Genomic DNA, 27,350 nt, shown 5'->3' with positions numbered 1-27,350 from the left:
AGATTGTTGTGGCCTGCACTGAGTCAGAGGAGGTGGGAAACCACGGGGGGATGTAACATGAGAGTGACTCCAAACTGTGTTTCTACGCAAAGAAGTTGTTGTTGATAATATGATATCCATGCATGCAGTGTGTGGTTTTGGGCTGTAACACCTCTATTTTTAGCAGGTAAATCTTAATTTACGGCTATTTTAAAACATAGCCTAAAGAGAGAGGGATGAAAAAAGGTAGATGAACTCTGTAAGTAAGAGACAAGTAGAGTGGTGGCTAGTGGGTGGATGGGGGTGAACTCATCTCAGGAACTACACAGTATGTGCTGAGAAAAAGGATAAACTTGAAATATTGCTTTGGAAACTATGAGACGAATGTACTGTAACTTTTCTGTGCACTGAAATGTGAGAAATGCAGTTGAACACCATGTCTCATAAGGCCTGCCACTCAAATGTCAAACAGAACTGTCTTTATTACAATAGCAAAGGTGCTAATTCAGAGTATTTTTGTAATGATCTAAGCAGATATGTTAGACAGGTAAGGTTAAATGAAGACTCTGCTGCACTGAAAGGGTCTTAATTTCTTAAGGAAAAAACAAAATATGTAAATGCATTATGTCCATTCAATGTGATCCGAAGCTGGAGCCAGTAGTTAGCTTAGCTTAGCAACATACTAGAAATAGGGGATCAGCTACCTGGGCTCTGTCAGAGGGTAATTAAATCCACCTACCAGCACCTCTAAAGCTCATTTATCAACATGTTATATCTTATTGGTTTAATCCATCCAAAAACAGATGTCAAAAAATGACACATTGCATCGTTTCAGGAAGCTAGCATATGTGCTAACTGGCTGCTAGCTCCAGATTCACAGCCTTCTTAATGCCTTCTTGGTATTGATATTCTTATCTAATTCTCAGCAACAGAATTAATAAGGGTATTTTGGCTATTGACTTCCTGTTTCTATTGCTTAAAAAAAAGGGGGCAAAAACTTTTTTACTAATAAAAACAATTGCAGGTGTTTACCTGGTTTCAATGCTCAACATACCCTACGGGCTTGGGTTACAATACTGTGGGTACTTTCAGGGCACACATACCATTTTTACACCAAAATGAACCTGGTCAAAACGGGTGAAAACTCCTTTTCCCATTGCCAGTAGTTTCTTAACATTTTTCAGATGGAGATGGATGGAAAACTATTTAAGCACCGCACCGATGTCCGGAACTTCAATGTACATCACAACATTGCGCCAGGGAAGGAGTGTAAATTAGCATGTCCATCTGGGTGTCATGTTTCTGGAGCCAAATACCCATGACTACAGCAGAGTCATTTGACACAGGAATGAATGGTGATTGTACTTTTCCCAGTGAAGACAGAAAAGCCAGATGTTTGTGGGTGTGTGTTTTTGGTCCATAGTGAAAGGGGTAACTGACACTGTTTGGCAAAGTTAATTGGCCAAAGATGTTAATTTGAGTTATCAACCCCACTTACAGTGTCACTCCTTAAATAACACCATCAGCAATCTGGCTGCCATGTCTAAAAAGGCTTGTGTGAACAGCATTACTGTAGTTCTTTCAACATATGCAGAAGCATTAGCACCAACAGTAACATTTAGAAAACACAGACATAGCAGCATTATAAGACACAGGTGCTGAGACGTCCTGTCACAGCTCATGAATGCAGATCTGGTTACATTTTGGAGGCAATGAAACAAGGAAAATTCTTCTTGTTACATGTAATTGTAGATGTGTGTGTCCTTAATTAAGGGTCAACACAGGGAAGACTTGTTAACAGACTTATTTCTCACTATAAACTACAACATGTGTCTTCTACTTACTCAACAGCTTTATTTTTTGCATTTAACCCATCTTAAGCTTTACCTAACAGTGAAAAAAATCAAATAAAGTGGTACTAAGATAACTAAGTGTGAAACAATAGATAAACTGAAGTTTTTGTGAGATAATTCTATTATCTGCACAGGCAGTAATCACACCTCATACCTGGAATTATCGCCTAATTGAAGTTGGCTTGGTACAAGAAAATAATTGCTTCAGTGCACAAGAGACATCATATCAAACAATAGACTGTGTGCATCAAACTGACTTCCAACAGCTCCACCGTGCACACCCACATCACTGTGTGGATGTTTGATTTAATTATTTATCCAATATTCTGATTCCATTTAAGGCTGAATTTAGAGGTATGCAATTACAAAGAGTAGATTCAAAGCTCCCAGATTCATTAGATAGTAGATTCACAACTCGGGGGACAAAGGAACTGCTGAACTAACACTACACCTCATTCCCACATGTAACCTGATACGCACCACTGATGCCAAAGGCAGAGCAACACACAAACAAAGGAGCTTAGCAACTGGGGGAGCAATAGCTGGAGTGAGAGCCAAACCGGCCATCCAGCCAACAAATCTCAGCTCGCCGACTTTCTCACCTTTGCTCTTATCTTATCTTATCTGAGCTGAACCCTGCCGGGCCGTCACTGGGCTCTGTCTCTGGCAGGTCTGTTTACATAAACTCTTTCAGAGGGTCTCCTTATATGGAGGTACATGGGAACAAAGAGTCAGAACAGGATGGCATCAATCAGACACGAGCAAGGGCACTCACTGACAGCTGTTGAGGAGATGAATCTAACTGTTTTGTCGTAAAAAAAAATGCAGTAAAAATAGAGGTGGTGCTGAAACTTAAAATCCAAAAAGGTGATTTAAGGAATAGACAACCAAAGTCAGAAAGACTGGCATCAATATTAGGTTGAATTTCAATCAGAGACTGGTTTTCGTTGTTCTGTGATCATCATGTTGGAGCTGCACATGACCACAAAAAGATGCCAAAAACATCAAAGCCAAAGGATTTAACATTGGACGTTGCACTCACTCTTTCTGTTCAGATGACAGATTTATATTTCACTTGTAAGCCTTTTAAGTTTCACTCTACGTGGGTTCAAGTCGAAACTGAGGATCAGAATGACTATAAGCGAGCTATATTGACCTTTCAAATAAGATTAGAGTAATAATAGCATAGCTTTTCAGCAAATTGTGCCTTGACAAAAAAGAGGTTGGCGCACATCTTAAGAAAGTCATCCAAGTTTCCTTCACCAAGTTATCAAAGATCCCATCTTTGATTTAACTCCTATCTCCAGTCATAAGGGTAATAGACACTTGAGAGCTGGATATGCTGCACAAGTTAAGACAAACAGACACAACAATGAGTCCTCTACTCCCTCAGAACAATGGGACATTCTTGGCTGTGTCGAACCTCATTCCTGAGACTTCCTGACGTCAGCTGTTGTGATATATGATCAGTTCGCTGTGCGTCCGGTGTGGAGCTGACTGCACACGCTGGATGCGGGATGATTCACAGGCAAATGTGTCAACAGCTCCCTCCTGCAGACATCTGCTGTTGATTACAGTATGAGTCTTTATTTATGTCGCTTTGAGACGAGCTCCAAAAAGGTAGAGATAGTTGTAAACGCACTGCTGCCAGGTAAAGTGAGGCATCAAAGTTTCATGATGTAGTAAACTAAACTGAAGGTCAGGCCAGGGGTTGAGCAGATTCTGCAGATTCGTAAAAGAGCAAAGATAAACCCTCTGCCACTGTTTTATTGGGTTTTAGAGGCTTTGTTTTATTAGTTCTTTGTGAGTCACATACCTGCATTTCCATAGTGCTGAGTGGCCTGGTATAGGCCTTTGAATCATTCACCATTTATGGCATGCTCACACACCAACAAGCGGGCAGGCTTCGATCAAAAACAGCAGTCCCTACCTACCACAAGCCAGCTGAGTACTTCACAGCCGGCTACCAGCGCAGTTCCCTGGCAACGCCTTGGCGGAGCACAGCAGAGTGTGGCGCCCCGGGCCAAAAACATCAGATCTTATTAAGGCCATTTCTGCAGCGCGTCCCAGGGGATCAATGTACCTCTAATCAGAGATCCTTGACTCCACAAGCCCCGGATGAGGTCATCACCTTATTGATACTCTTATCAGTGCAACTTGAAGATTTGCTGGTGCCACCCTAAGGCTGGAGAAGGGGGGGTGACGAGTCTGTGCTCACAACATTCAACAATATAAGTGAGGTATTATCTTGAAGGATAACACTTGTTTTTCACAACTTGGATCTTACTCCAAGACTGTCTTCTGTTTCTATCTGTTGAGAAAACACAGTACTAGTGAAAAATCCCAAGGTGACATCATCAAATTCCTTTTTAAGGGTTAAGATTAATAGTCTGAAACACGTAGAAAATTCAGTATACTGTTGTTTATGACTGAGAAAAGCCTGACATATTAACACTGAAGAAGCTGGAACCAGATAATTGTTGGCATAATTGCTTGACAACTACTAGAATGATTAACAGATTATCAAAATAGTTGTTGAATAATTCTCTGTCAATCAACTGGTCTAATAATCAAGCAGTTGTTTCTGCCCTGCTGGGGACACAACGAGCAAGGAACTTAATATTTTCAGAATATCATATAATAATAATAATATCACTGTAAACAAATTTTCAGACTATCCAAACCAGACCAAAATGTGTAATAATCTCTCAACGACAAGTCCGGTAGGTCAGATTTAACCAGAGAGTCAGTCTGGATGTTTAAGACTGACGATTTGGGAAATAATTGTATTATTTTTGGTTTTTGGTTTTGGTTTACCTTCAAATAATTTTGGTTGTCTGTCTGATCTTCTGACTGCTTGTCTTTCTTGCCCTGTCTTACTGTGTTTTAAAATCCCATCAGTTGACTGTGTAAGGACAATACTACCACAAGAAACAACAATCCGACTTAGAAAAATAAGATCCAAGTTGTAATAAACCAAAATGATCCTTTCAGTGAGCCACATGAAGGAGCAAAACTACAAAGGATGATAAATTTAGCATTGAGCTCAAACATCTGGTGCTTAAAATATCAGCTGCAGAATGATGTTTTTCTGGACTTCACTAATGAAATGTCATGGAGAGGAAAAAGTGTAGTTAGGCCCTGAAACCGAGAGACCAGCCTCCCATCGAACAACACTCCCATTATCAAATGTCATGAAGCTTTAATTAACAAAGCCAAAATTGACAGCACCACTGCTTGATGGCTGGAACAATAACTGACTGGAACACCATTCAAAACCTGCATTATGGCATTTTGAGTTTTTCTCCAGCACAGAATGCAATTTGTCAGCCATTATAAAAGCTGCTTGATTTGTCCAATTAAATGACCTAGCAACTTATTCATGTGTCATTTCTATTCAGCTTGCATTGTAGACGTAGATAAAATGTGTTACACCTATTGCCTGAAATGCCTCATTATACTGTGATTTTCTCAGATATTTGCACTGACTTTAATTGAGTGCTTTTTTGACCGTTTATTCCGACAGAAATGAGGGACACGACCTTGGTGCGATGTGAGATGATTACTATGCGTTTCTTTCACCGTCACTGTGTGTGTGCATGCGCGTGTTCGCCGGCCAAGTTAATAGATAGAGGTTCTTCGAGCCAGATGCAGCAGGACAAAGCACTAACCTTGAAGCCTTGATAGAGAGAGTACAGTAGCCAATTGTAGCATGTGCGTGCATGCAACATTGCTGTGATCACCTGCATATGAAATCAAGAAAGCCCCCAAATCTTTCATCGCACACCCACAGCAGTTGCTTTCAAATGCACACACAAGTCTTGGTTCGCTGTGACCGAGCTAAAATCAAAGTCTACCCATAAGCCTGTGTGAGCTAAGGGCAAGTTGAGTTTTCTTGCATCAGTTGAGCGTGGCGTTATTAAAAACAGTCTAACTGACAGACTCCCACACTCCTTTGCTATCTGACTTGTCACTGCACTGTGTTGGCATCGCTCTCCATCATCCTCACAAGGTTTTTTTTCCTTCCTTCATCTTTCATGTTGGAGAATGTGATGAGTGAGAGGCTGCAGGCCCCGTGAGGTGTCAAACGACCATAAATGGATGACTCCGTTTGTCTGTTAATCACCGGGGTTCAACGGGTCAAGTTTCACATTCAGGGTCAGGGGTCACAGGTTAGGCGCTGGTTATTGTGTTGGTCAGGGGTCGACTGTGAGGTTGAGCACACGCCGAGCTTCATGGCTGAGCTCTTAGAGCAGAGTTTCTTTGTTTCTCTCGCTCTCCCACAAGCGCTTTCGGCCAACAATTACAGCTCGGTGAGGTCCTGTAAATGTTCCAACAGGTTAGCCTTTAAAAGACATTTAAAACAAATGACCTAGGAAAAGCAAGTAAGCGCCCACTTCACTGCGTTTTTTACTCCTCTCACTCTTTTCTTCCTTTCTCCATGTTTTAAATCTAACTTGGAAAAGAATACTTTCATGTCTTAATGACACATATGAGCTCTTTCTTTCTTATCAACCATTTTTACAGCAACAAAAAGGCCTGAAGGGGTCATTTGGATGACGTGTGGAAGAGTGACTCATTCGCAGATTGTCAGTTTGACTTCTTGGCTGTCAGCTTAGAGTTGATCAAATCTTTCATACTAGTTTGCTCTCCTCTTCCTTGCTCTTATCTGATGAGCCTCGATGAAGGGACTTAACATTCCAACGCGCTCATTAACGCGGACTAATCGGCCAAGTCCTCCTCAGACCTTCCTGGACTCCCTTTGTTGCCGCCTGCCCAAGTGGACACCTTACACTGTTTGGTTTTGAGGTTGGGTGGGCAGTGGGTTAAAGAGTCCGTTGCAAGTGGAGACAAAAACAACAGCAGATACTCAGTCATCCTCTGTGTCTCCTTGAAGAAATGTAAGCCTACTGCTGTTCCATTTATGTGATAGTGCAGCTGTTCCTCTGTGTTTATCAGTGGCAGCACTTAAAGATAATGATTATTTACATATTTTCTTAATGGATTCATGTCAAAGATTGTAAAAAATGACAAGTTTCCAAAGCCTACTATGATCTCTTCAAATTGCTTTATTGTCCAACCAAAGCTGTAAAGCCTAAATGTCATCAATGTACAATAAAGAAAAACACAAAATTAGGACTTTCAGCACTAAATTCAGTTCATTTTCAAAATGTATTCAGGATCTGTTTTTAGTTTAAGGGCTTTTTCGCACCTTAAAGTCCAAACCAATGTCTGGACCAAGGTTTGCATTTTTAATATATATTTTATCTGGTTAGTTTTGACTTCACATCACAATTATGGGCGTGCACTAAAGAAATACACATGGCAAATCTACATCACTTGCTTTTGATTGGTTTGAAGACAGGTGTATGTTTGACGTCAGTTTGTTTTCAATTCAGCGGGTAACCTTTTATCGTCCCTGTCACTGCGGCTCATTTTGTTTTATTGAGTTTTCTTCCTGTTTCTGGTTCTGACGATAGCCTGCCAGAACTTCCTGTAATTGATTCTAAAGTCTGAACTATCCAAAAATATGTTCTCACACTAGAAACAAACTGAACCATGGTTCAATTTGATCCAGACCAAGACTACCACTCTTCGTCTGTTTGCTCCGCACCGTGGTTTCACACCTGTAATTTTGGTTTGGACCAAACTGAAAAGTCAGAAAGTCTGGCCCAAACAATCTAGGTGTGAAAAAGCCCTAAAACAAGACAATGTGACTTTTAAAAGGCTGAATAACACAAACTGCCTTAATAAACACCAGGGTTTTGCAGAACTTTTGATGTACTCTGTAAAGTTACATAGACCTACTTTAAAGGTTAGTTAGTTGAATGTATTTTTTCTTGAAATATGACTGAAATCATAGGCTTCTGTCCATCAACTAATAAATAAATCAACTAGTAAATTCTGCTCTCAGCATATACAGCAGATACAACATATTGTATCTTTACTTTCTGTGAAATGGATTGACAAGAGAGAAAGCTAATCTTTTTTTCCAGCCTAAAACGGACACCCTAACAAATAATTAGCCCCAGTTAGAGCATTTAAGGGGCTAATCCATCAAAGCTTATCCACAGACTTTGCTTTGGTCCCATCTTTTCAAGCTAATCTTGAGCAGTTTGGCCTTGGATGGCTAACTCTCGCTGGCCAGGCTGTTGGCACTCAGCTGGATAGTTGGGACAGGCATGCTTCTCCTCGCTACCGTTCTGGCTGGCTCGCTCCCGTCTTTAGGGCTCTTTCCATGACCATAAACGGTCCTTCTGTTCAGATATCTCAGGGTCAAGCCTCCGACGTATGGGGCGATAAGGGATAAGGAGTTTGTCTACTGGGACTAAAATTGGCAAGCGCGAGAGAGAAAGAGAGAGAGAGAGCAGGATGAAAAAAGAAGGGAGTGGTAGGAAAGAGGAGAAGAAGAGTGGCAAATTATAAACAGTACCAGGGCGGAGGGAGGGAGGAAACAGTGAGAGAACAAGATAAGGAGAAGGAAGAAAAAGGGTGGGATGGAGGGAAGGAAGTAGGGAAGGAAACACAGAGGAAGGCAGATAAAAGTGTAGCAAGAGAGAAGGGGGAGAAGAATGGATGTATGGATGGATAGATGGAGGGTTGTCAGAAAAGAAATTAGATGAATTAGAGAATTGTTGGCTGAAAAGTGAGCAAAATAGGAGTGTGAATGAGAGTTCACAGGAGAGTTACTGTAAGGTGGATAATTATAGCGTGTGAGTAAGCAATATTAAGCGGAGGTGACAGAACATGCACATAAATACAGTATGACAAAGCAAGAGAAGATGGCTGACGCTGTCTAGGCATGAGCTGACACTTCCTTCACTTGTGTAGTGTCATAAATAACAGAGCAAACTCACAAGCTGACAAATGAGGCCTTTCAAGGAAAGCAGCACCATATACAAGACTTTAGTCCTCGCTCGTGGACAGTTTTAATAGTTTATATATAGCTGTAGATGTACAGTGTATATATATTTAAATATCTCCTTTATCTCTGACTTTTTTTCTTGTCTTCTCACATCAGCCTAGCAGCCGTTCATGACGCTAAGCCTTGTTGTTGTCTTTTCAAATACCTCTTGTCTCACAGCTGACAAATGGCTAAGATAAGATGACAATTCCCGACGTGCTTTTATAAATAAACTCAGAGCAGGGTTTTACTGTCTGTGTGAGCCTGTAAGCATGCTTTAAATTATATATTTGAATGTTTATTTCATTGTATATCTCTGTTTTTAATGTTTTTTTGTTTTTTTGTCTTCAACAATCCGTGAGATTCTTTCCCTTTGGTCTTATCATGGCTACTTTACCCTACAGGCTCCCCTCGGATAACGTTTTATGTCACAGAGCGTTAATATATCTGCGTGCCCTTTTCATAGATACATGCTCAAGTGCAGACCACTGTGCCCACAACACTGTGCTACGGAACGACGTGGCCTCCCTCCGCTTCACCATGCTTCTCCAGCAGAAGCACAGCTCCCCACCTACGTCTCTCCACAGAAAAGGTCACACTGGCCACATGACCTGCTATTTGAAGAGGACCCGGTAGATACCCAAAGCAGGCCAGGCACAATCCAATTACACCCCAGGGAGATACGCCACATTGGCTGAACTTTGCTTGAGTGATATTCTGTTTCTCTTTGGAAGCTTGTAAAGATCCACTTACATGTTTATGGTGAGCCAGGAACTAGAATCAACAGATGTTTTACGAGGTTCAAACTCCTGCTGCGTTCAACTGTGAATATGATTTTTGATTTAAGTAAAACATGGTTTCATACTGCGGAGGAAACAATGGAAGTGTACTCTGTGCTCAGTCGTTTGTGGAAAATCAGGTGCGGCTTGAATGTGGACCTCCAAGGTTGAGGAGGTTGGGCAGGTCTCCACTTAAATAAACACGAGTTAGCTGGAGGGAAATTGACAGCAAGGAGGTTAAAGGTGAAGCTGAGTCTGGTGACTTGGTTAGCTATGATGCATTCCATGTACTCACAACCTGTACTGAATGTTCTCACCTTTAATCTCTACCATCAGTCCCTCTTTACACTGTGTACTATCCTTTTACACAAAGAAGATTATGATTTTCCTGTCAATTAGATTCACTTTTTGATCTGTAAAATGTAATACAATAGTGAAAAATTGGCCAAAGTGACATGTTCTTATTGCTTTTGTTACTGAAGAACACAAAAATTCAATTTATAACAACATAAAACAGAAGACTGTAGCAAATCCTCGCACTGAGAACCAAATATTTGACACTTTTTGCTTGGTAGATGACTTAAATGATTAGCTGATCATTAAAATTTAAGCAGCAACGAATGAATATCATCATTATTGATCAATCTGCTGATAATAGGCTTGATTGATTGTTTGTTCTACAAAACAGAGAAAAATGCCCATCATGACTGCCTAAAGCGAGGGTGATGTGCTCAGATGTTTTTTCCAAACACTGATCCACAAACCACGTTTTTTAATTTATTGTCAGAACAGATTTGTTTTAATCTATCATCTAAATAGAAGGGCTAAAACAAATGATTATTCTGATTAGCGTTTATTCTGCCAATTATTGTCACAATGAATCGATTCATTGTTTCTAAAAATGCACATCACAATTTCATAGAGCCCAAAGTGACGTCGTCAAAATGCTTCTTTTGTCCAACAGTCCAAAACCCAAAGACTCTTCATTTACTTTTTAATGTCAAAGACAAGCAGAAACTCTGAACATTTCAGGAGCTGGAACTGGCAAATATTTGATACTTTTGGTAAAAGATTTAATAAACTGATTAATCGATTATCAAAACTATTTTACAATTGCTTGTTTTTCAATCAACTACTCAATTAATAAAAACAAAATCGTTCCCAATCAAATTCTGTAAACTGTCTAATTGTCTGATTGATTAATCAACAAATCATTATGATTTTTTTTTTTTTTTTAGTAAATAAGTAAATAATATCTAGCTATCTTGTTGACACAAACATGCCTGGAATTTGTCACCTCACCTCAGTCTAATATACTTTATACTCTCTTTACTGTTAAAAAAAAGGACAAAACATTCACACAAACATAAACAATCTGTCTGTTTAAACCCCCTTCAGTTCACTTCTTTAGGAGTCTACTCTAAAGACCCCTTCAGGTCTCGTGACCATACAAGGCGTGGAAACCACAGCTGGTCGAAACGCATCTTTGACATTTACCATGCAGGAGACGGCGTGTCAGCTCTACTACATCAGTGGCCGTTGAGTGCCACAGCATGTGAAAGCATCCAGAACACCTGATAATAACTCTTATCAAAACCAGCTCGTGAGATTAGACGCTGCCGTGGGCTGAAACCTGCATACCTCGTCTGCAACAGCGCCATGTTTGGTGAGCGCTGGTCCGCGGAAGATAAACATTTAAGCATCATCGAGCTTTGGTGTACAGTGATGATGGCGTGTGAGGTTGAGCAGTGAAGCAGCCACGAGAAGCCGAGCTCGCCACGGCGATTTACTGGTGCGAATCAGTGATCCATTGAGTCGCATACTACAGAGTGCAGAAGGAGGGGGGATGCCACTGTTGAGCAGCATGTGAGAGTCATACCAGCGTGGTTGTTAAACTTTGGCTCTCATAAGGTCACAGTTTATGGTTGCTTTAGTGTTATTAAGCTCAAAGCTGTTTGGCATTTTGCATTTAGTGCTTTTGTGATCTTTGAGGATGGAAAAAGTGTTTAAAGACAAAAGGTGAAAATGTCAAATTAGTCTCTTGATCATCAGCAAAGCAGTTTTATACTTACATTAACCTCTAGTTAACACTAACCTCTAATGCTCATTTTCCACGTGAGAAAAGTGCAAGTCATACTCGCATTTCTACACCTGCACTCTTGTGACTGTAAATGTGTGTGTGTGTGTGTGTGTGTGTGTGTGTGTGTGTGTGGTACAGTCTCCCCAAAACTTGCTGCTCCTCTGCACACATCATTACACTGAAGATAAAGTGGTGCTGTCCAACCTTACGTTAATTCACCTGAGTAAATTTAAGTCTGGATGGCTTCCAAACATTCCCACAACCATTAGGCTCCTCTGGCCATTACTCTCCCTGTCTCTCTGTCTGCCTTTTATACAGCGCAAGAGACGACTCTCGTCTCGTCCTGCTGCTGGTGGACCTCACAGAATTTCAAACTTATTTTCGTGTGACGCCAGGTTCGCCAGATTTATTTATCAAGTAGAGCTGCAACAAATGATTATTCCCGGTCCCGGCTGACATCTTCAGATTGCTTATTTTCTCCGACCGCCCATCCATAAGCCAAAAAATGGTCAATTTAGAATATATGAAACAAAGAGAAGAAGCAAACCCACACATTTGAGAAGCCAGAATAATCAAATGCCTAACCTCTGAGAGTTGAAAGGTAATTTTCTACTCAATAAATCGTTTGAGCTCTAAAACAAAGCTGTCAGATGCTAAAGTGAGTCATGCATGAGCTGATAATTGGAAATTAATCAAATCATTTTCTTGAACCCTTTTGCTTACACTCAATCATTTTCCAGTTAAGACAAAGATGTTTAGCTGTGCAGTGTTGTAACGATTTGCCATGATGATTTGCTGCCTTTCTCTGTTATATGACTTTAAATTGAATATCTTTGCATTTTGAACTGTTGGTTTGGCAAAACATGACATCTGAAGATAATTTTTTTAAACAGAAAAATCACTTGAGCCCTAGAGTTATGTGCTGGCACATATACAGGATCTGAAAAACTATTACAGCAGAACTCTTGAGTACAGAAGGTCACAAGGTGAAGAATAAGGAGAAGCTTCAAAACGAAACTCTCCATGAGGTTTACAAGAAGTCAGTGCTTTTGACTTCATTTGTGTGGTGCTACAGTGACTCCCTGCATTCACAGTAACCTCAACAGTGGACCAAATATGGTGATGATACATCAGGCCGGGTATGTTTGGCTATTCGGTTACAAAGTGACGAACTGTACACCGAGCCCTAATCAAATTGCTCCGAGAGAAATATCTGATATAATCCAATATACCTTTCTTACACCACTTGGCTGCGGATGTGTGGAGCTCTGAAATAACAAGTCTGTCGTGCCAAAGAAAATCGCCTCGTGAAGATAGCACCACTACAAACTTATTTACCAAAGAGGAGACATTATGGATCCACAGTGTTTACAGAGGAGAAGAGGAGGAAACTGGGCTATTATCCAGCATGTTTGGAGAGAAACTAAACAGATTACCACAATTTTTTTTTTTGTTTTTGGACAAACAACATCCTTTGGCGTGTTAAGACTTAATAAGTCATGTTGGTAGACTAGAGAGGCACCTCTTGCTTAACTGTTATGCAGTGGTACAAAGAGTCATTGCCTACATGTTGCAGCAGCAGTTGTTTGAAAACTAATTCCACCCCCCGGCTGAATTCCCTTTACTGATGCTTTTAAGTGTTGTGTGAAGTCTGGGTTTATGGTACAGTAAACTAACAACACTTTTAACCTAACTCATCATTATCTTCAATGTAGCCCTTCAGAAACTACTTATTAGTGATTAAGTCCTGCTTTGTTCCTCACGTTTTCTTAACGATGGCTTAAATGTTTAAAAGAAAAAGAAACATGGTGGACCTTAAAGGTGCACAATGTAGTTCTGGGGAAGAAATTTTAATCAGAAGAAGAAAAAAGATCTTCATTGACTAAAAGTAAATAAACAAACTTTCTATTGTCTAAATCTTTGTTTTCTTGATGGAGGAAACTACAAACAAACTGACCTTAAAGGACAACACAATTGCATACTGTTTTACTTTGTTTATAAGTGGCGTACCCTGCCACCTTTCTGGCATCAAACATCGTTCCGGGGACCTTATTTTATTCTGAGAACAGCTTGTTCATTCACTTATGGAAAAAATAAATACATCTGAGTATGTATTATTACCTCATTGATATTGTAAACTTTAAGAGTTTGAATTTCTTCTCCAAAATTACATAGTGGCCCTTTAACTTTGCCATACAGCAGCAGCTAGGTTACATAGCCTATAAGCTAGGCTATACCTCTGAATAAACAGGTGCACAAATTAGCTAAAGAATGACATGCTGCATAAATATAACAGCAACGCTAGCAACTTTTACAAGCTAAAATAGCACAAAAACGCAACTAGAGAGAGTCGTTCACACGTTAAAAAGCTATCGGGATGCAATAAGAGTGAGACTACAGGTGATAAAGTAGCAAACGGTGGTTAAAAACGCGCTATAATGTTAGCATAAATGCTTTATGAAGATGTCGTTACGGGTCACGAGCCGCCCCGTTGAAATGAGTGAGACCAGGTGCCGTGCGGACACATACCTCCTCTTCGTGGTTGGTGAATTCACTCTGCTCGTTCTCCTTCTCGATTTTGTTGTTATTCATTCTGAGTCGGACTCTTTTCTCTCGTTCACTCGGACTGTCTTCTTCTTCTTCTCCTCCTTTTTCCTCCTCTTCTTCTGTCGTCTTTCGCTTCTGACTCGCTGTCTTCTCCAGGACCTCGACGGACGAACAGTCAGCGTGCGGCCGCTGTCCTACTTGACCCGGGCTCACTTTGGCGACATCAATGATTAAGTAAGAGATTTTTTTTTTTCTTTTATATTGTTTTTTCTTCTTCTTCTTCTCGTCTGTAAAGAGGTGAGGGAGGGGGGGAAAAAAGTCAGCTGTGAGTGGTTGTTTGCGGTGCAGTCAGATATTCCGCGCCATTCCCTGGAAAGCCTCTCTCCTGCAGACTCTTGTTGCCGTTCCCCAAATGAAATACAGTAAATGTTCGGCGGACTGCGCCGCAGGGAAACTTCTCTCCTCATCTCCCTGTGAGGGAGGGTGAGGCGGGGAGAGGAGGGAGGGAGGGAGGAGGGAGGGGTTTAGGGTGGGGTAGAGAGGGTGGGATGCACCGTCTGCTGGGCTTTAACAAGTTTTGTCAAGTGCTGTGCGAGCGACGGTGGAAAAATCAGTGCCAATCACCAATCGCCTTTTGGATCAGCTGGCTGTTATTTTAGTCACTGCAGCATTCCTGTAATATTATTGCACTGAGCCGGCTGATGTGTTTGTTAGTGTTTTCCTATAAGCCCACATAGGCTGACCAATATTGTCCTGCCGACAAGAAACAATCTGTTTATTCTGATTAACGTTGCATTTCTCTAACTTTTTTTTTTTTCTGTTCCCACAAGCTGCGAGCTGTGTCGCTTCCTTCATTCATTCAGGCACATCTACCCTCTCCTGGCTCCCGTCGCCTCACATATTGACAGATCCGGAATCGCTCCGCTCCGGATCGTTGCTCTCCTCTGTTTTACTATCTCCTTCTATCTGTATTTCTTTTTTTTTTACTGCTAATTATCTTGTATGGCCTGCCCTCTTCCAGGTCACCAGGGTGGAGAGGAGGTCGTGCGGCCCGGGCCTGCTTGGCGATGACTCGGCCTGCTCAGTCGTCCTCCTGGATCCGCACACTTTACATTTATTATATGATTTGTATGAGATATTCTGTCAATGCAATTTGTAAACTGTGATTTTGTTGTTCTGTTCTGTACATGCAACATCTATTGCATGTCTGTCCGTCCTGGGAGAGGGAGCCCTCCTCTGTGGCTCTTCCTGAGGTTTCTTTTCTATGCACACAAAAGGCTTATTTCTTACCAATTTTGTTCAAAGAATTGGTTTAATCCTGTTTCATTCTGTGTTAGTGAGTAGGCTACTTGTCCCTTGCCAAGGTGGTCCATCCACCTGTCAGGTGTGGCATATCAAGATGCTGATTACAGCTTGGTTACTGCACAGGTGTGCCTTGGCTTGCCACAATAAAAGGCCACTCTTGCCCTGGTACCCACAACAAAAAGCGCCTGTAGGATTTTTCAATTTGATTTTGGATTATTGCAGAGACTAAACTCCGTGGCGAGTTTTCGATACTTTCCCCACGTGTTTTGCTCGGCAAGATAATCTTCACAGATGAACACCACCTTAGTGGTATTTGAAGCGTGAATGCAAACATCCAGAAGTAGCCTAAAAAGCTAACGTTAGGCTATAAACACCTCTTTTGAGGTCACATTAATGCTTTGTAATTCACTTGTGAGGTTTTTACTGCATCCTGTGGCCCTCTAGAAGTGTCTTTTTTCAAGACAAAGCTGCACATTTAAGAGTGTTCTTTTATTTTGACGAGCCAGAGGCACCTGCGCAGTAATCACGCTGCTTGATCAGCATCTTAATGGGCCACACCAGGTGGATGAATTATCTTGGCAAAGCAGAAATGATCACTGACATAGATGTAAGGAATTTTGTGAACAAAATGTACAAAAAAGAAGCCTTTTGTGTTCAAAAAAAGTGTTGTGTTCACGTTTTTGTTTCCAGACGAGGCCTAAGTAAACTCCAAACTCCTCTCTCCAACTCTCTGACTCACGTTTCCAACGATGACAACTCACATCCTGCAAGATTTCAGAGCAACACTTCTCTTTTAATATGACTTGTGTTTCTGGTTACAAAAGGGATCTTATTACATAAAAACAGAAATCGTTTCATTCAGCCTCAATCGGTCAGTGACAAAAACAGGAGCTGCCCCACATGATAACATTGCAGCCTCTGCAGCCGTGTTACAGCTGCCAGCTGGGATTTACTGGACCAGTTCCAAAACTTTTGGCAAGTATGAATCATTAACACAACCGTAAACATGTAAATATTGGGCCCAGATTTAAAAATACCGGAATTTCCCTTTCTGTCCCTCAAGTCCACTCGACAAAAAAGTCGATCAGAGACCAAAATAATATGTGTAACCATCGCTACACTGTCAGGAATAAAATTCTTCTGCTTGGACACATGGTGAAATAGTTGAAATAGTTGAATTTCTGAACACTGATAACACAGTCATGACTACAGTTTATAAGCTAAAGTCATGACCGAACCTGCACCTGAAGCAAAAAACATTTCTAATAAATTTATGCACCTCCTATAGGCTCTATCAGATGTACAGTACATTCAACAACAACACTTGTTAAATATATATATGGCCTCTGTTTTGTTCATTGTTGTTTTTTTTATCGTTTTGACCCTGTACTATCCGTAGTAGTATTCTGTCACTCACTGTTACTTACCTACTGCATGTATTTGAAGAGTCACTAATTGTCTATATCTTAACCTGTTTACAACTTAACCTTCAACCAGGCAGCGTTACATACCACTCAGTTTCTGTCGTAAATCTGGCATCTGGCATCATGAGATGTCTTGTTACCCTTCAAGAGTATTTTCCTTCTTTCCTCTCTCTGTTTCAGCCCCTTGAAATGTAGCACTCAGCACAATCCATCATCTGTAATGACGCGCAGAGCCGTAGACAATTATCAACCTGGCTGTTTAACACATCTCACGTGGCTCTTGGTTTATCAGGGCCTTCAGTAGCTTTCAGGCAAATATTTCTCCTCAGACATCACAGACAGATACACCCTGGATTTACAATGGCCGTGGCAGGCTGTGCATGTAAAGCGATACAGGAGACAACACCTGCAAATTGTACAAGATTTGAATATCATAACAAGTTGGACTGATCCGCTGTGAGCTCACTCAAGACTGTTTGATTTATGACCCCTGAGTGGGGAAACAGCCAGACCCTGGAGCTATGGAAGTGATGTCTCAACAACAGAGGAGATGAGCAAACAGTAAAAAGTTTACTGGCACACCTATTATTGTCTACAGTGCAGGGTGCAAAACAGCCTTAAAAGCAGCGATCAGGTGACAAGGCAGCCTTGAACGCTCCCCCGTTTCAAAACATTTATTTTGAGCAACTGCCTCACTTTGTGTTCCGCGTTGAAAAGTTCAAGAGCTGACAGTAGCTCGGCAGTGGAGACTTTGACTATATGTTGTGTGACGTTTATTGCACAGGACAGAAGCTCCCATTTTATGACAGCCAGTGCAGAAAACAGAGCCAGTCGTTTTTGCTGAACCTGCGCCTCAAAAGCAACAAAGGAAGGAAAAACAGTCATCATGGATCGGTCTTAGAGATTTCTGCTCTTTCCCCTCCCAGATCATGTCTATATCAATTACACCGCATCTGAAGCATGTACAATGAAGAAGGGAAATGGCAGACTCTTTTATGCTGATGAGAAGCAGTTCGGGATGAGGGGAGAGGGAGGAGGGTCCTGGAGTCTTCGAAGCAGATAAAAATGGAAATGCTCCCCTTGCTGCTCAACACCCCTGTATCAAAGCTTCCTGCTGGAGTCTGGGGAGCGAGGAGGGGGAGGAGAGGTAGGGAGGAGGAGGAGAGGAGAGGAGTCGGGAAGGGGGAGATGTCCCAGCTGTGTTTGACAGGTCTCAGGGCTGAGCTGTGTGGTCTGATGCTTGGAGAGGGAGGGTGCCCCCCCCCCAACAACACACACACACACACACACACACAGAAGGCTGGGGTGGGGGAGAGGAGCAGCAAGGAGCCTGTCTGGTCACGGTGTCCTGGGTAACATGTCAGCAAGCTTTGACATGGTCCAGCCTTACATGAAGATATCTTTGTGTTATCAAGAGACTGCTGGTGTAAGAAAATACAACAATGTTGGCTCAACTGGGTGAGGAAGGCTTGTTATTTTAGTTTGAGTTGACAGGGAGACAAAAGAGAGCACGCGTGTTAATTTGACGTAAGAAAAGAGAAAGGTTTGAGGCATATTGGAGAATACGCCTCTTTCGCTTTTCTTGCCAAGCGTGAGATGAGAAGATCAATACCAATATCATGTCTGTACGCTAAATACGAAGCTACAGCCAGCAGTCGGTTAGGTTAGCTTGGCAGAAACATAAGATAGCATAGCTCGGTCCAAAGGTAGAATCAGCAACTGTTTGTCACTAATTCCATATTATAATCTACATGTTAGCAAAAAAATGACAAGATACGTGTATTAATAAAATGTTTCCAACCATCAACCAAACATTAACTTGCAAGCTGTGTACCAACATTTTTGCAGACTTTCATGGTTGTTGCAGCTCAAGGGGGCGTTCAAGTTAATTTTCGCAGGAGGGAACCAATTTTTCGGATTATTCTGACACCACGAATGCGCAACATATCTAACCGAAGATAGGCCTCATTCCTTCCAACTTTAATCTTATAAAAGTGAGACATGACAAACTTTAATTAAAGTTGAACTTGTAGCTCATCATCTGTTCACTCATTCTTTTCATCTTTACACGTCCTCGTCAGAGTCTTCGAGGCAGTTTTGTCTGGCAGTTAGGAAGACAATTTCCCTTGTTAGGAATTTATTTCCTCAAAGACACATTAAGAAGCCATCAGAAACTCTCCTAGGTCGTGGACTGTAACTCTAACAGACTATAAAAAAGACTCACTATCCCAGCTTCGGCATTAACGACCCTTAATGCAACACTGAAAAAGCTAAAGTGCTGGTAGGTTCTGTAGATTGTGTTTATGTTAACAGCCAGGCTAGTTGTTTCCCACTGTTTCCAGTATTTATGCTAAGCTATGCTAACTGGCTGCCGGTTGTAGACTCACATTTAGTAGTGAAAGTGATATAAGGATATTTCCCAAATAGTCCAACTAGTGTTTTAATGGTCTAATTAGTAAGAATCTGTAGGTGGCTGGCCCTGACCTACAGACTCAAAGCATCAGTATCTGACGAGTTGGGAATGAGTCTCAACAATCGACCATCTTACAAACTGGACCTTTAAGAACCAGGGATCTTTTGTTGCCCAGATAACAAACATAAGAACTATACTGCAAGAATCTCTGCTGAAACAAAAGCAGGACTGAAGATTGAGACACCAGTCAGATTATCCAATATTGTCTTCTGGATCACTGACTCATAGCTAAAAGGCCAGCATGATATGAGCACCAAAACAAGTATTTGTCATGACACAATGCCGATGTATTGACCGGTGGAGGATCCCCGAGGGAGGACCCCTGCGGTTCTTGCAATCCGCTCAGTCAGATGACTCAAAGATGATGTGTTGTCTTGTCTCTTCCTCCTTTTTCACTTTCTTTGCATTCCTGCAACTCAATATGAACACAGACTCCTCATCACTGTTCTCAACGGTTAGTAACTTCCTCCAAAACATCCAAAAGGGGAAAAAAAGAGAGGGAGAACAATGTTGAAATCCATCAAGAGGTCATCTGTAAAAACAAGCCTGTAGACTAGAAAGCAGCTCTGGGTTTGGCAGAGCAACACACTTCACTCTTATGAGTGATGTGGGGTAAGTGGCTCTCATTGGGCTAAGAGCCAGGCCATTCCATTCCTTTGACTTAGTTATACACAGTGTTCCTCCCTTATGTTTAGTGGCCTTTGATCTTCCTCTAAGATCACCAATGAGCAATTTGTGGTCAGATTGACCGGCTCTAATTGGCCGTGAGAAGCTTGATGCTTTGCTCAGTCTTTTTAGTGTCTTTTACACAACAAGAGTACGGTTTACTCAACCTCTGTGTGACAAAAAAAAAGAAATAACATTAAACAGCAGCGCTTGAGGGTTTTTTGTTTGTTTTTATTAATTTGTTGTTCTCAAGGATCCCATTTGCTGCAATAAATTCTTTCACACTTTAACAAGACCCTACAGACATGCCAGCAGCTTTGTGAGGCTGTACTTGCACTCAGTGTTGCTCAGCTAAATGCTAACGTAAGCATCCTAAGATTTTTTTAAATATCAGCGCTAGCTTGCTGATATTTAGCAGTTCACACCCACTTAGATTAGAGTTTAAGCATGCAAACATTTACAGCAGAGGCCTAGCCTATTTATACTCAGTGGTGCTCAGCTAAACGCAAATGTCGGCATCCTACATTCTTCATATGACAATGCTAGCTTGCTGATGTTTAGAAGCTATAGGCTACAATTGTCACTAGCTTCAGCACTGAACACTGAAGGACAGCAGTGGTAATGTGAGGCTATGGTGCTAAGCTAACATTCTTAAAATGACGATGCTACCTTTCTGATTTTCCGCATTTACGATGTTTAACATGTTCGCCGTCTTAGTTTAGAGTGTTAGCAGCATGCTAATATTTGTTAATTAGCACTGAACTCAAAGTACTCAAAGTACAGCTGAAGCTAATGTTAGGTTGCAGGCCTACTTATTCCCAGCGGTGCTAAGCTAAATGCTAATGTAAGAGTCCTAATATTCTTATAATGACAATATTACATGCTGATGTTTTGCAGTAAAAAACAAAAAGTACAGCTAAGGTCAAAGTGAAAAATCAAGGGCTCAAAAACGTTGCGACAGTGTTATGCTCAAGAGAGCGTGTCAAATATCAACATTTTGTCACGTCCCTTGGTGTCTCATACAGACCCAGAAGGTACCCTTAAAGGTTTTCTGGCAGGAAGTTTTTGCGCGTCACACACCAGTGATTGTTTGTACAAAGTTGCAATTCATCCAGACGTTTTTGAGACATCATGATGGCCCCAGATAATTCCATGGCTCAGACCTCATTCTTTCATAGCTATTCATCCAGTTGTTTTGATATTTTAGTCAGGACCAAAGTGCTGGACTCCACGGATAGACATTACCATCCCTGAAGCCACTCCACCAGCATGAATAAACCCTTGAGCTAAAACAAACCAGAAGTCTTTCTTTAGTTCAGTTAGTCAAGTCTGCAGGTGTTGAGTGTCTTTAAATCAGTGCACACATGATGTTATGCTCTGCTTACTGTCAATCACCAAACACCCACAGGAAGAAATGCAAACTTCTGCCAGGAAATAATCCCTCAAGATCGTGTCACCTTACAAACGTCAGTGCCTTTGTGTTTGGGCTGTCTTTGTTAGCTGGAAAAATGGCTAAGCCAAATTGGAAAAGATAATGTTAATAATTCAAGAAGTACAAAAAGTACAAATTGATGAGGCAGGTCTTTGGAAAAAAGAAATGTTGGTTTTAGTAAGATCATCTTTATTATGAGTCGCTGTTGTCCCGCATCATATTTCCTCCGTTCTCAGGGAAAGAGATCACAAGCGCTCTTGTGATTAACTGGGTTACATTACTGAGTAGTGAGGTAGAACGTGCATTCGTCCTCAAGGGCACGCCGGGGTCATCAGGTGCAGCCGTGTGTGAAATCTGACAAGCCACGAGAAGGAAACCTGCTCGGAACAAAAACAAGAGCTCGACTCCTCGAACCACCTCACTGTCTCCTCATGTATGGAAAGACATGAAGTTGCGTCAAGACGCAAGTCAGGGGGACCAGTGTCATTAGACTGTACTATAAGCTTTCATGGTTCAGCGGGCAGAGGAAAGGTTGAGTAGAGAGCAGAGACCACGCTAAGTATGTCTCCCAGGCTTGAATTCCCAAATGTTGACACAGGCCTATGTAATGAACTATAATGTTCCCTTTGAATGCCGTTGAGTGGTCCTAAAATGTCTTGAAGCAGGTCAGAGGGAAGTAAGTGAAGTTATATCTTCTGTTTTGTAGTGCAGTAGAACCAATAAAAAGGTTAAGCTAAAACCCGGCCCTTGACGTCTTTGTCTTTCCCACCACCTTTAATCTTTATTGAACAATGTGTGTAAAAAAAAAAGTTAGTTTGCTTTCTGCAGTTTGCTTTGAGCTGCAGAAGTTTGTGTATTGACCTTCACTTACATGGGATTTGAATCTTCTATTGTCTGTTATTATTCTGATTTTTAACTTTTCTCTTTTTGCTACATCTTTTAATTGTCCTATCATATTTTTATTAAGTCACCATATCATGTTATGTATTCGTTTTTTCGCCCAAAAGAAAAGAATATTGAAATAATGTAGTTGGCATACAGCATGTAAATCAATCCTGACCATGCACATGTATGTGTGTTGGACTAAACTGCATATGATTTTATTAAATAACAACAACAACTCTTCATATCAGTATAATGTGTAATTACAAGGTAAAAATATTGTCTGTTAATTCATGTCCATTGATGTGATTTTTCACTCAAACCAACACGTGAACCTCATGGAAAAGACAGAGGATCACCTACGTCATTAAGATTTATCCTCTGGGGAAAATGGATATATGCACCAACTTTCAGGGTATATTATCCAACAGTTGTTGAGGTATTTCAGTCTGGACCCGCCGACCGGCATTGCCATCCTCGGTGCCACGTCGCTAGCTTGGCTAAAAAGGCATGACCTCCAGTGTTTCAGGGTCCCTGTTGTGATGAAATTAATTATTTCTGTGGGATTGCAATGGAAATCACTGCGGCCTATAGGTCACATTTCACTTTTCAAAGGTGGAGTGGACCTGGATGCAAAGGTCAGCTGTCAGAAAGCCTTTATCCTCTCAAACCAACTGGTGGCCTGTTTGACCATGACTGACTGGAAGTCTACACAGAGACTTGAACTGTATGTGCTGCAGAAAACACACACCATAACAGCGCATAGTCGCAGTCTCATATGTTTGTAAATGGTGGGGAAATGTGAGTTTACTTAATGTTTCACTCACATTTTTACAGCAACCTCCTCATAATCCAGCTCTGCGTTATAAAACTAAAATCTCATGCCTCCTTCTTTGTTTATGATAAGATATTATTGACTCTTCAAAGAATGCTGCATTTTGTAGCAAAGGCCAAATATTGACTGCCGATAATCCTATGAATAGAAAAGCACATACCACTGCGATGCACAAAAGTCTGCTTTAACAAACGAGTGGAGGCTTGATAAATCAGTTTCACAACAGTACAGTAAGGGAGAGATATAAATAACTGCTTCCAAATATAGAACCATGTTTGAACTTCCTCTCAAATTCCTGCCATGAGTTGCTATCATCATAGCCATTTTGCCTCTCTAAACACCCACCGCAGATTAAAAGGCCACACTTGCCCTCACCATGAGGTCCTTGTCACTCTGCACATCCGTGCAACTGTGCCAAGCATCTGTCTCTCTTGTCATATTGAAGCAGACTGACGCTTTGGCAACACCCTAAAATAAAAACGGTGGTAGTGGGGGGGGGGCAGAAGAGGTGAGAACGGAAAGGAGCCGAGACGTGGCCCCGGCTGCACTCCACGGCTGAAATAATTAGCCCCTGGTTGATGTGGACTCCTTGTGGGACTCCACCGTGACATGTTCAAATGAGTATTGGCAGTGTGCGACACCAGCTGTGAGCCTCCTACAGGGAGCTGCTGCACTGTGCACGACACAAAGCCTTTAAAACTCCGCAGAGCGGCGGCCTTGAGATTTAAGAGTTTGAAGGAAACAACTGTTAAATGTGACATCTGAACTTTTTACGCTAGGTGTTTCAGGCAGCGAGGCGCTACTGACTCTCCACCACACACACACACACATACACACACATCTATCCACACCCAATTCTGAGATGCTGCGGCACAGATGGGACCACCACCCAAGGGGCTCAGGCATGAGGAGGGGAGCTCCAGGGATTAGTCGGGCCCATGCTGCAGCGGAAATGCAAGTTGCAGCCACGCCCGTGTCAATTACAATCAAACAGGCATTGTGTGGAATTCCCAGTGTACCCAGGGCACCAATTTGGCAACCCCTGGTGGGAGGGGGCAGAACTGGCAACCCACTGAATCCAAGACAGGGACCACCACACCCAAGGTTATCTTTTAGGGCATTGTTTTTGTTCTGTAATTGCACTTTTGAAACAGTTGCCAATGAATATGTCATTTGTTGTGACTATTTTTGGCCCACAAACTTGATTTTTGGACTATTTTTGGCATAAAAAACATGATAATATATTTATTTTTAGTTGTATTATTATAAAATCCTATTTATCACCTGATGAAACAAAGGCTTCAGAGCAGACAGGATAGAGGGAGGACAAACGGTTGCTCAATAGCCCCTCCTTGTGGTAAAAAAAAAAAAAAAAGAAGAAAAAGAAGCAGAAATGCAATCTTTATCATAATCTTTATTGCAACATTTTTGTATCTTTATTGGAACAATTATAAATATATATGATTATAATTGATCAACAAGAAAATGGCACAAAAGTATAGAATTTCATGTCCAAAAAATGTGATAAATAGTCTAAATATTGATCTGAAAGCGAAAGTGCAAAGCCAGAAGTTGTCACGTGTTCAGAGATGATGCAATTCCTCATGCACAGGAGGAAAATAAAGAGTGTGTGATGGTCATTTTAAGTGTCAGAGGTATTATAAAGACTAAAGTGTAAGACAAGTGCAAGTTGAGGGAAATGTCTCAGTGTCTGGTGTCTCCATCTTCAGTTCCTCACAGGTGTGCTGTTGCCTTTGGCTGTCTTCTTCATGTGGTGGTAGTTAGGAAGGATCTTCATCAGGAAGTCGAGCTGTAGAGTCTGAGGCTGTGAGATAAAAAAAAACACAAAAAAAACACCGCTGGTTAAAACAAAACTTCGTGACACAGAGGCGAAGAGAAGTATCGGCAGGGAGGCTGACCTGTGGCTTTTCACTCTGCACACGCCTGATGCAGTTTGAACCGTACACGACCGTGTTCTCCGGCACGACCTCGCACGTGTTGACCTGGCAGCACGCTCCGATGATGCACCCACTGGTCAGAATCACGTTTCTCCCGAGATCAGCTGGGATTTAACATCAACAAAAAGATTCAAATTTCTTAGAGGAATGCACCAAAGGAACATGGAAGTTAAGGTTAAAAGGCAATATGATAAATTAAATTGATCAACCTAGTCATACTATTTATACTGTGGTCTATGTCCCTTTAATATCTATGAGTGTGCAATGTTGCAAATAAATAAGCAGGACCGCAATAAGTAATAATGCATTTTTATATGATTTTTATATCAAAGTGATGGTGTACCTTCATTACTCAGCTATTAAGTCGCCCATATGAATATAACTTGAGTAAAAGCCCTGAAGTATCTGATATTAAATGTACTTAAAGGTGCAATATGTAGGAATTTTTGTTTAAAACGTAAAAAAAAAAAATCAACAGAATGTAACGTTTGATGTTATGTCAAAGAAGTCTATGAAGTTAGCATGCTAGCTATCTAGAAATTAGCCCCCAGAATGCCATCAACACTTCCTTGGTGCTCTGAGCCTCAGATTCAGGTCCGCTAATAGGCCTGCTAGCTGCACTGCTAACTGAGCTAACCAGCTATGTACAGTTATAAGCAGTGAGCAGTTACTTTGGTGATACCCTGCCCCCTGTTTGTTTGGAGTATGAATTTAACAGGTGATCAATTTCATTTTCTGGTGATGAATGTACTTAGCTCAAAAACTACAAGTAAAAGTGAATTATACGTATTTTTACTTTCATGTTTATGCTGTATACTTTCGGTCGACTGATTATCAGATCCAATATTAATTTATTTGCCAATAAAATTAATTAATCTGATGGAAATAATATCTGATGCAGCATGCAATCTGCAAAGTAACTAGTGACTGAAGTTATCAAATAAAAAAATACAGTATTTGCCTGCAAAATATAGCGGAGTGGAAGTATAACGTAGCAGAAGTACCTCAAAAATGTACACCACTTGAGTAAAGGTACTTAGTTTCATTCCATCCATGTAAATTAGCAAATAACAACCATTCCTGACAGTCTCTCAGTATGATCGACCATACCATGATATATACTGATACTGAGATATAAACTGGTACATATCATAACAGATGACTGTATCCATGTTGCACACTCCTAAAAGCCACACAGAGAGTGATTACAGTACTTACCTTTCGACTCAATAACATTGTTGTCTCCAATTTTCAGAGCCTGAGAGACTGAAGTAGAATTGTTAAAGGTTTAACCGCTCTGAAACACACAGTATGTTTATATCAGAGAAGTGCTGAGTGGGACATTTTACAGCTGATACAAACAGTGCTCTCTGGTGGACAAATTACAGATGGGCAGCACTGTTTCCACACATATTCTGGTATGCCTGTAGATATATTCTTGTTTTCTATCAGCTGACATGTATTCAGACACATCTTCAATAAGCTGCCTGTATATTTGCACAGTGAAAGGATACCACACCCAACCTCAAACACATTGTTGGTGCCAATCGTCATGGTTTTTGGCTCCACTCCTTCTGTGTCTGGCAGGATGTTCTCTGGATAACTACAGGGGACAAAAACACAGGTGAGATGAGGTGAAAGTGTAATGATCAAACAGGGAAATTAAGTTGTAATACACACAATACCTGTTAATAATAAGTGCCTGCTCCTCTATCAGATTGCCCTCTCCGATGATAATAGGCCCTGCCTCTGCTATGATCCGAGCTTTGGGGTGGACAACTGTTCTAGCACCTGGAAAATAAATAAATAAATAAATAAATAAATAAATAAATAAATAAATAAATAAATAAATAACAGGCTGGATAAAAAAAACATGGAGGCAACAGAGTCTCACCAATGGTCACATCTCCTCTTACTTCACTCTCGACACACACAACAGCTCCAGCTGCAATCTTCGCACTGCAACAACACACAGATTATATTTTCATATTGAAAAAGCTATAAAAGCTACATCACAGGCAGACAATGACAGTCATTATATTACCTCTATAATTAGCCGTCTATAGCTCATGTGGGTGTCGCCATCGATTATGCAGCGGAACGGTGAAACGACATTTATATTTCCTAACAGCTAAAATTGCTCAAAATTGATCTCATGATATGAAAATGTAAAGCTGATCAAATATATAATCATTTACCTTTTCTGTGCCATGATCTGCTTCGCGTCTGACAT

General features: G+C 41.1%; 2 protein-coding genes across 5 annotated transcripts in view; both read right to left on the bottom strand.

Moving 5' to 3' along the window:
• Positions 1-14,555, bottom strand: part of LOC141003825 (RNA-binding protein with multiple splicing-like) — a 38,341-nt gene extending 23,786 nt beyond the window's left edge. For all 4 annotated transcript variants that reach the window (XM_073475292.1, XM_073475293.1, XM_073475294.1 and 1 more), the window contains exon 1: positions 14,125-14,555. In XM_073475292.1, the coding sequence (XP_073331393.1) occupies positions 14,125-14,187 (63 nt within the window). In that variant the 5' untranslated portion in view covers positions 14,188-14,555. The remainder of the gene's footprint in view (positions 1-14,124) is intronic.
• Positions 14,556-24,741: 10,186 nt separating this feature from the next.
• On the bottom strand, positions 24,742-27,350 carry LOC141003926 (dynactin subunit 6-like). The gene is made up of 7 exons (XM_073475405.1): positions 27,316-27,350; positions 27,012-27,076; positions 26,803-26,908; positions 26,632-26,720; positions 26,336-26,383; positions 25,079-25,221; positions 24,742-24,984 (listed from the first exon to the last, which is right to left on the bottom strand). Exons 1-7 carry the CDS (start codon positions 27,348-27,350, stop codon positions 24,886-24,888), a joined length of 585 nt encoding a protein of 194 aa, XP_073331506.1. The 3' UTR covers positions 24,742-24,885.

This window comes from Pagrus major, chromosome 10 (assembly GCF_040436345.1).
Source record: "Pagrus major chromosome 10, Pma_NU_1.0".
Lineage (NCBI taxonomy): Eukaryota > Metazoa > Chordata > Actinopteri > Spariformes > Sparidae > Pagrus > Pagrus major.
Note: the sequence above shows the minus strand (reverse complement) of the source record. Positions and strands in the feature narration are given on the sequence as shown.

Bases quoted from the DNA above. Each gene is read 5' to 3' on its own strand.
- LOC141003926 (XM_073475405.1), bottom strand. From the start codon at position 27,350: ATGTCAGACGCGAAGCAGATCATGGCACAGAAAAG. The intron at 25,222-26,335 runs GTAAGTACTGTA...GTTAAATCCCAG, and splicing joins CAATGTTATTGAGTCGAAAG to CTGATCTCGGGAGAAACGTG. The intron at 24,985-25,078 runs GTCAGCCTCCCT...TTTATCTCACAG, and splicing joins TGCAGAGTGAAAAGCCACAG to CCTCAGACTCTACAGCTCGA.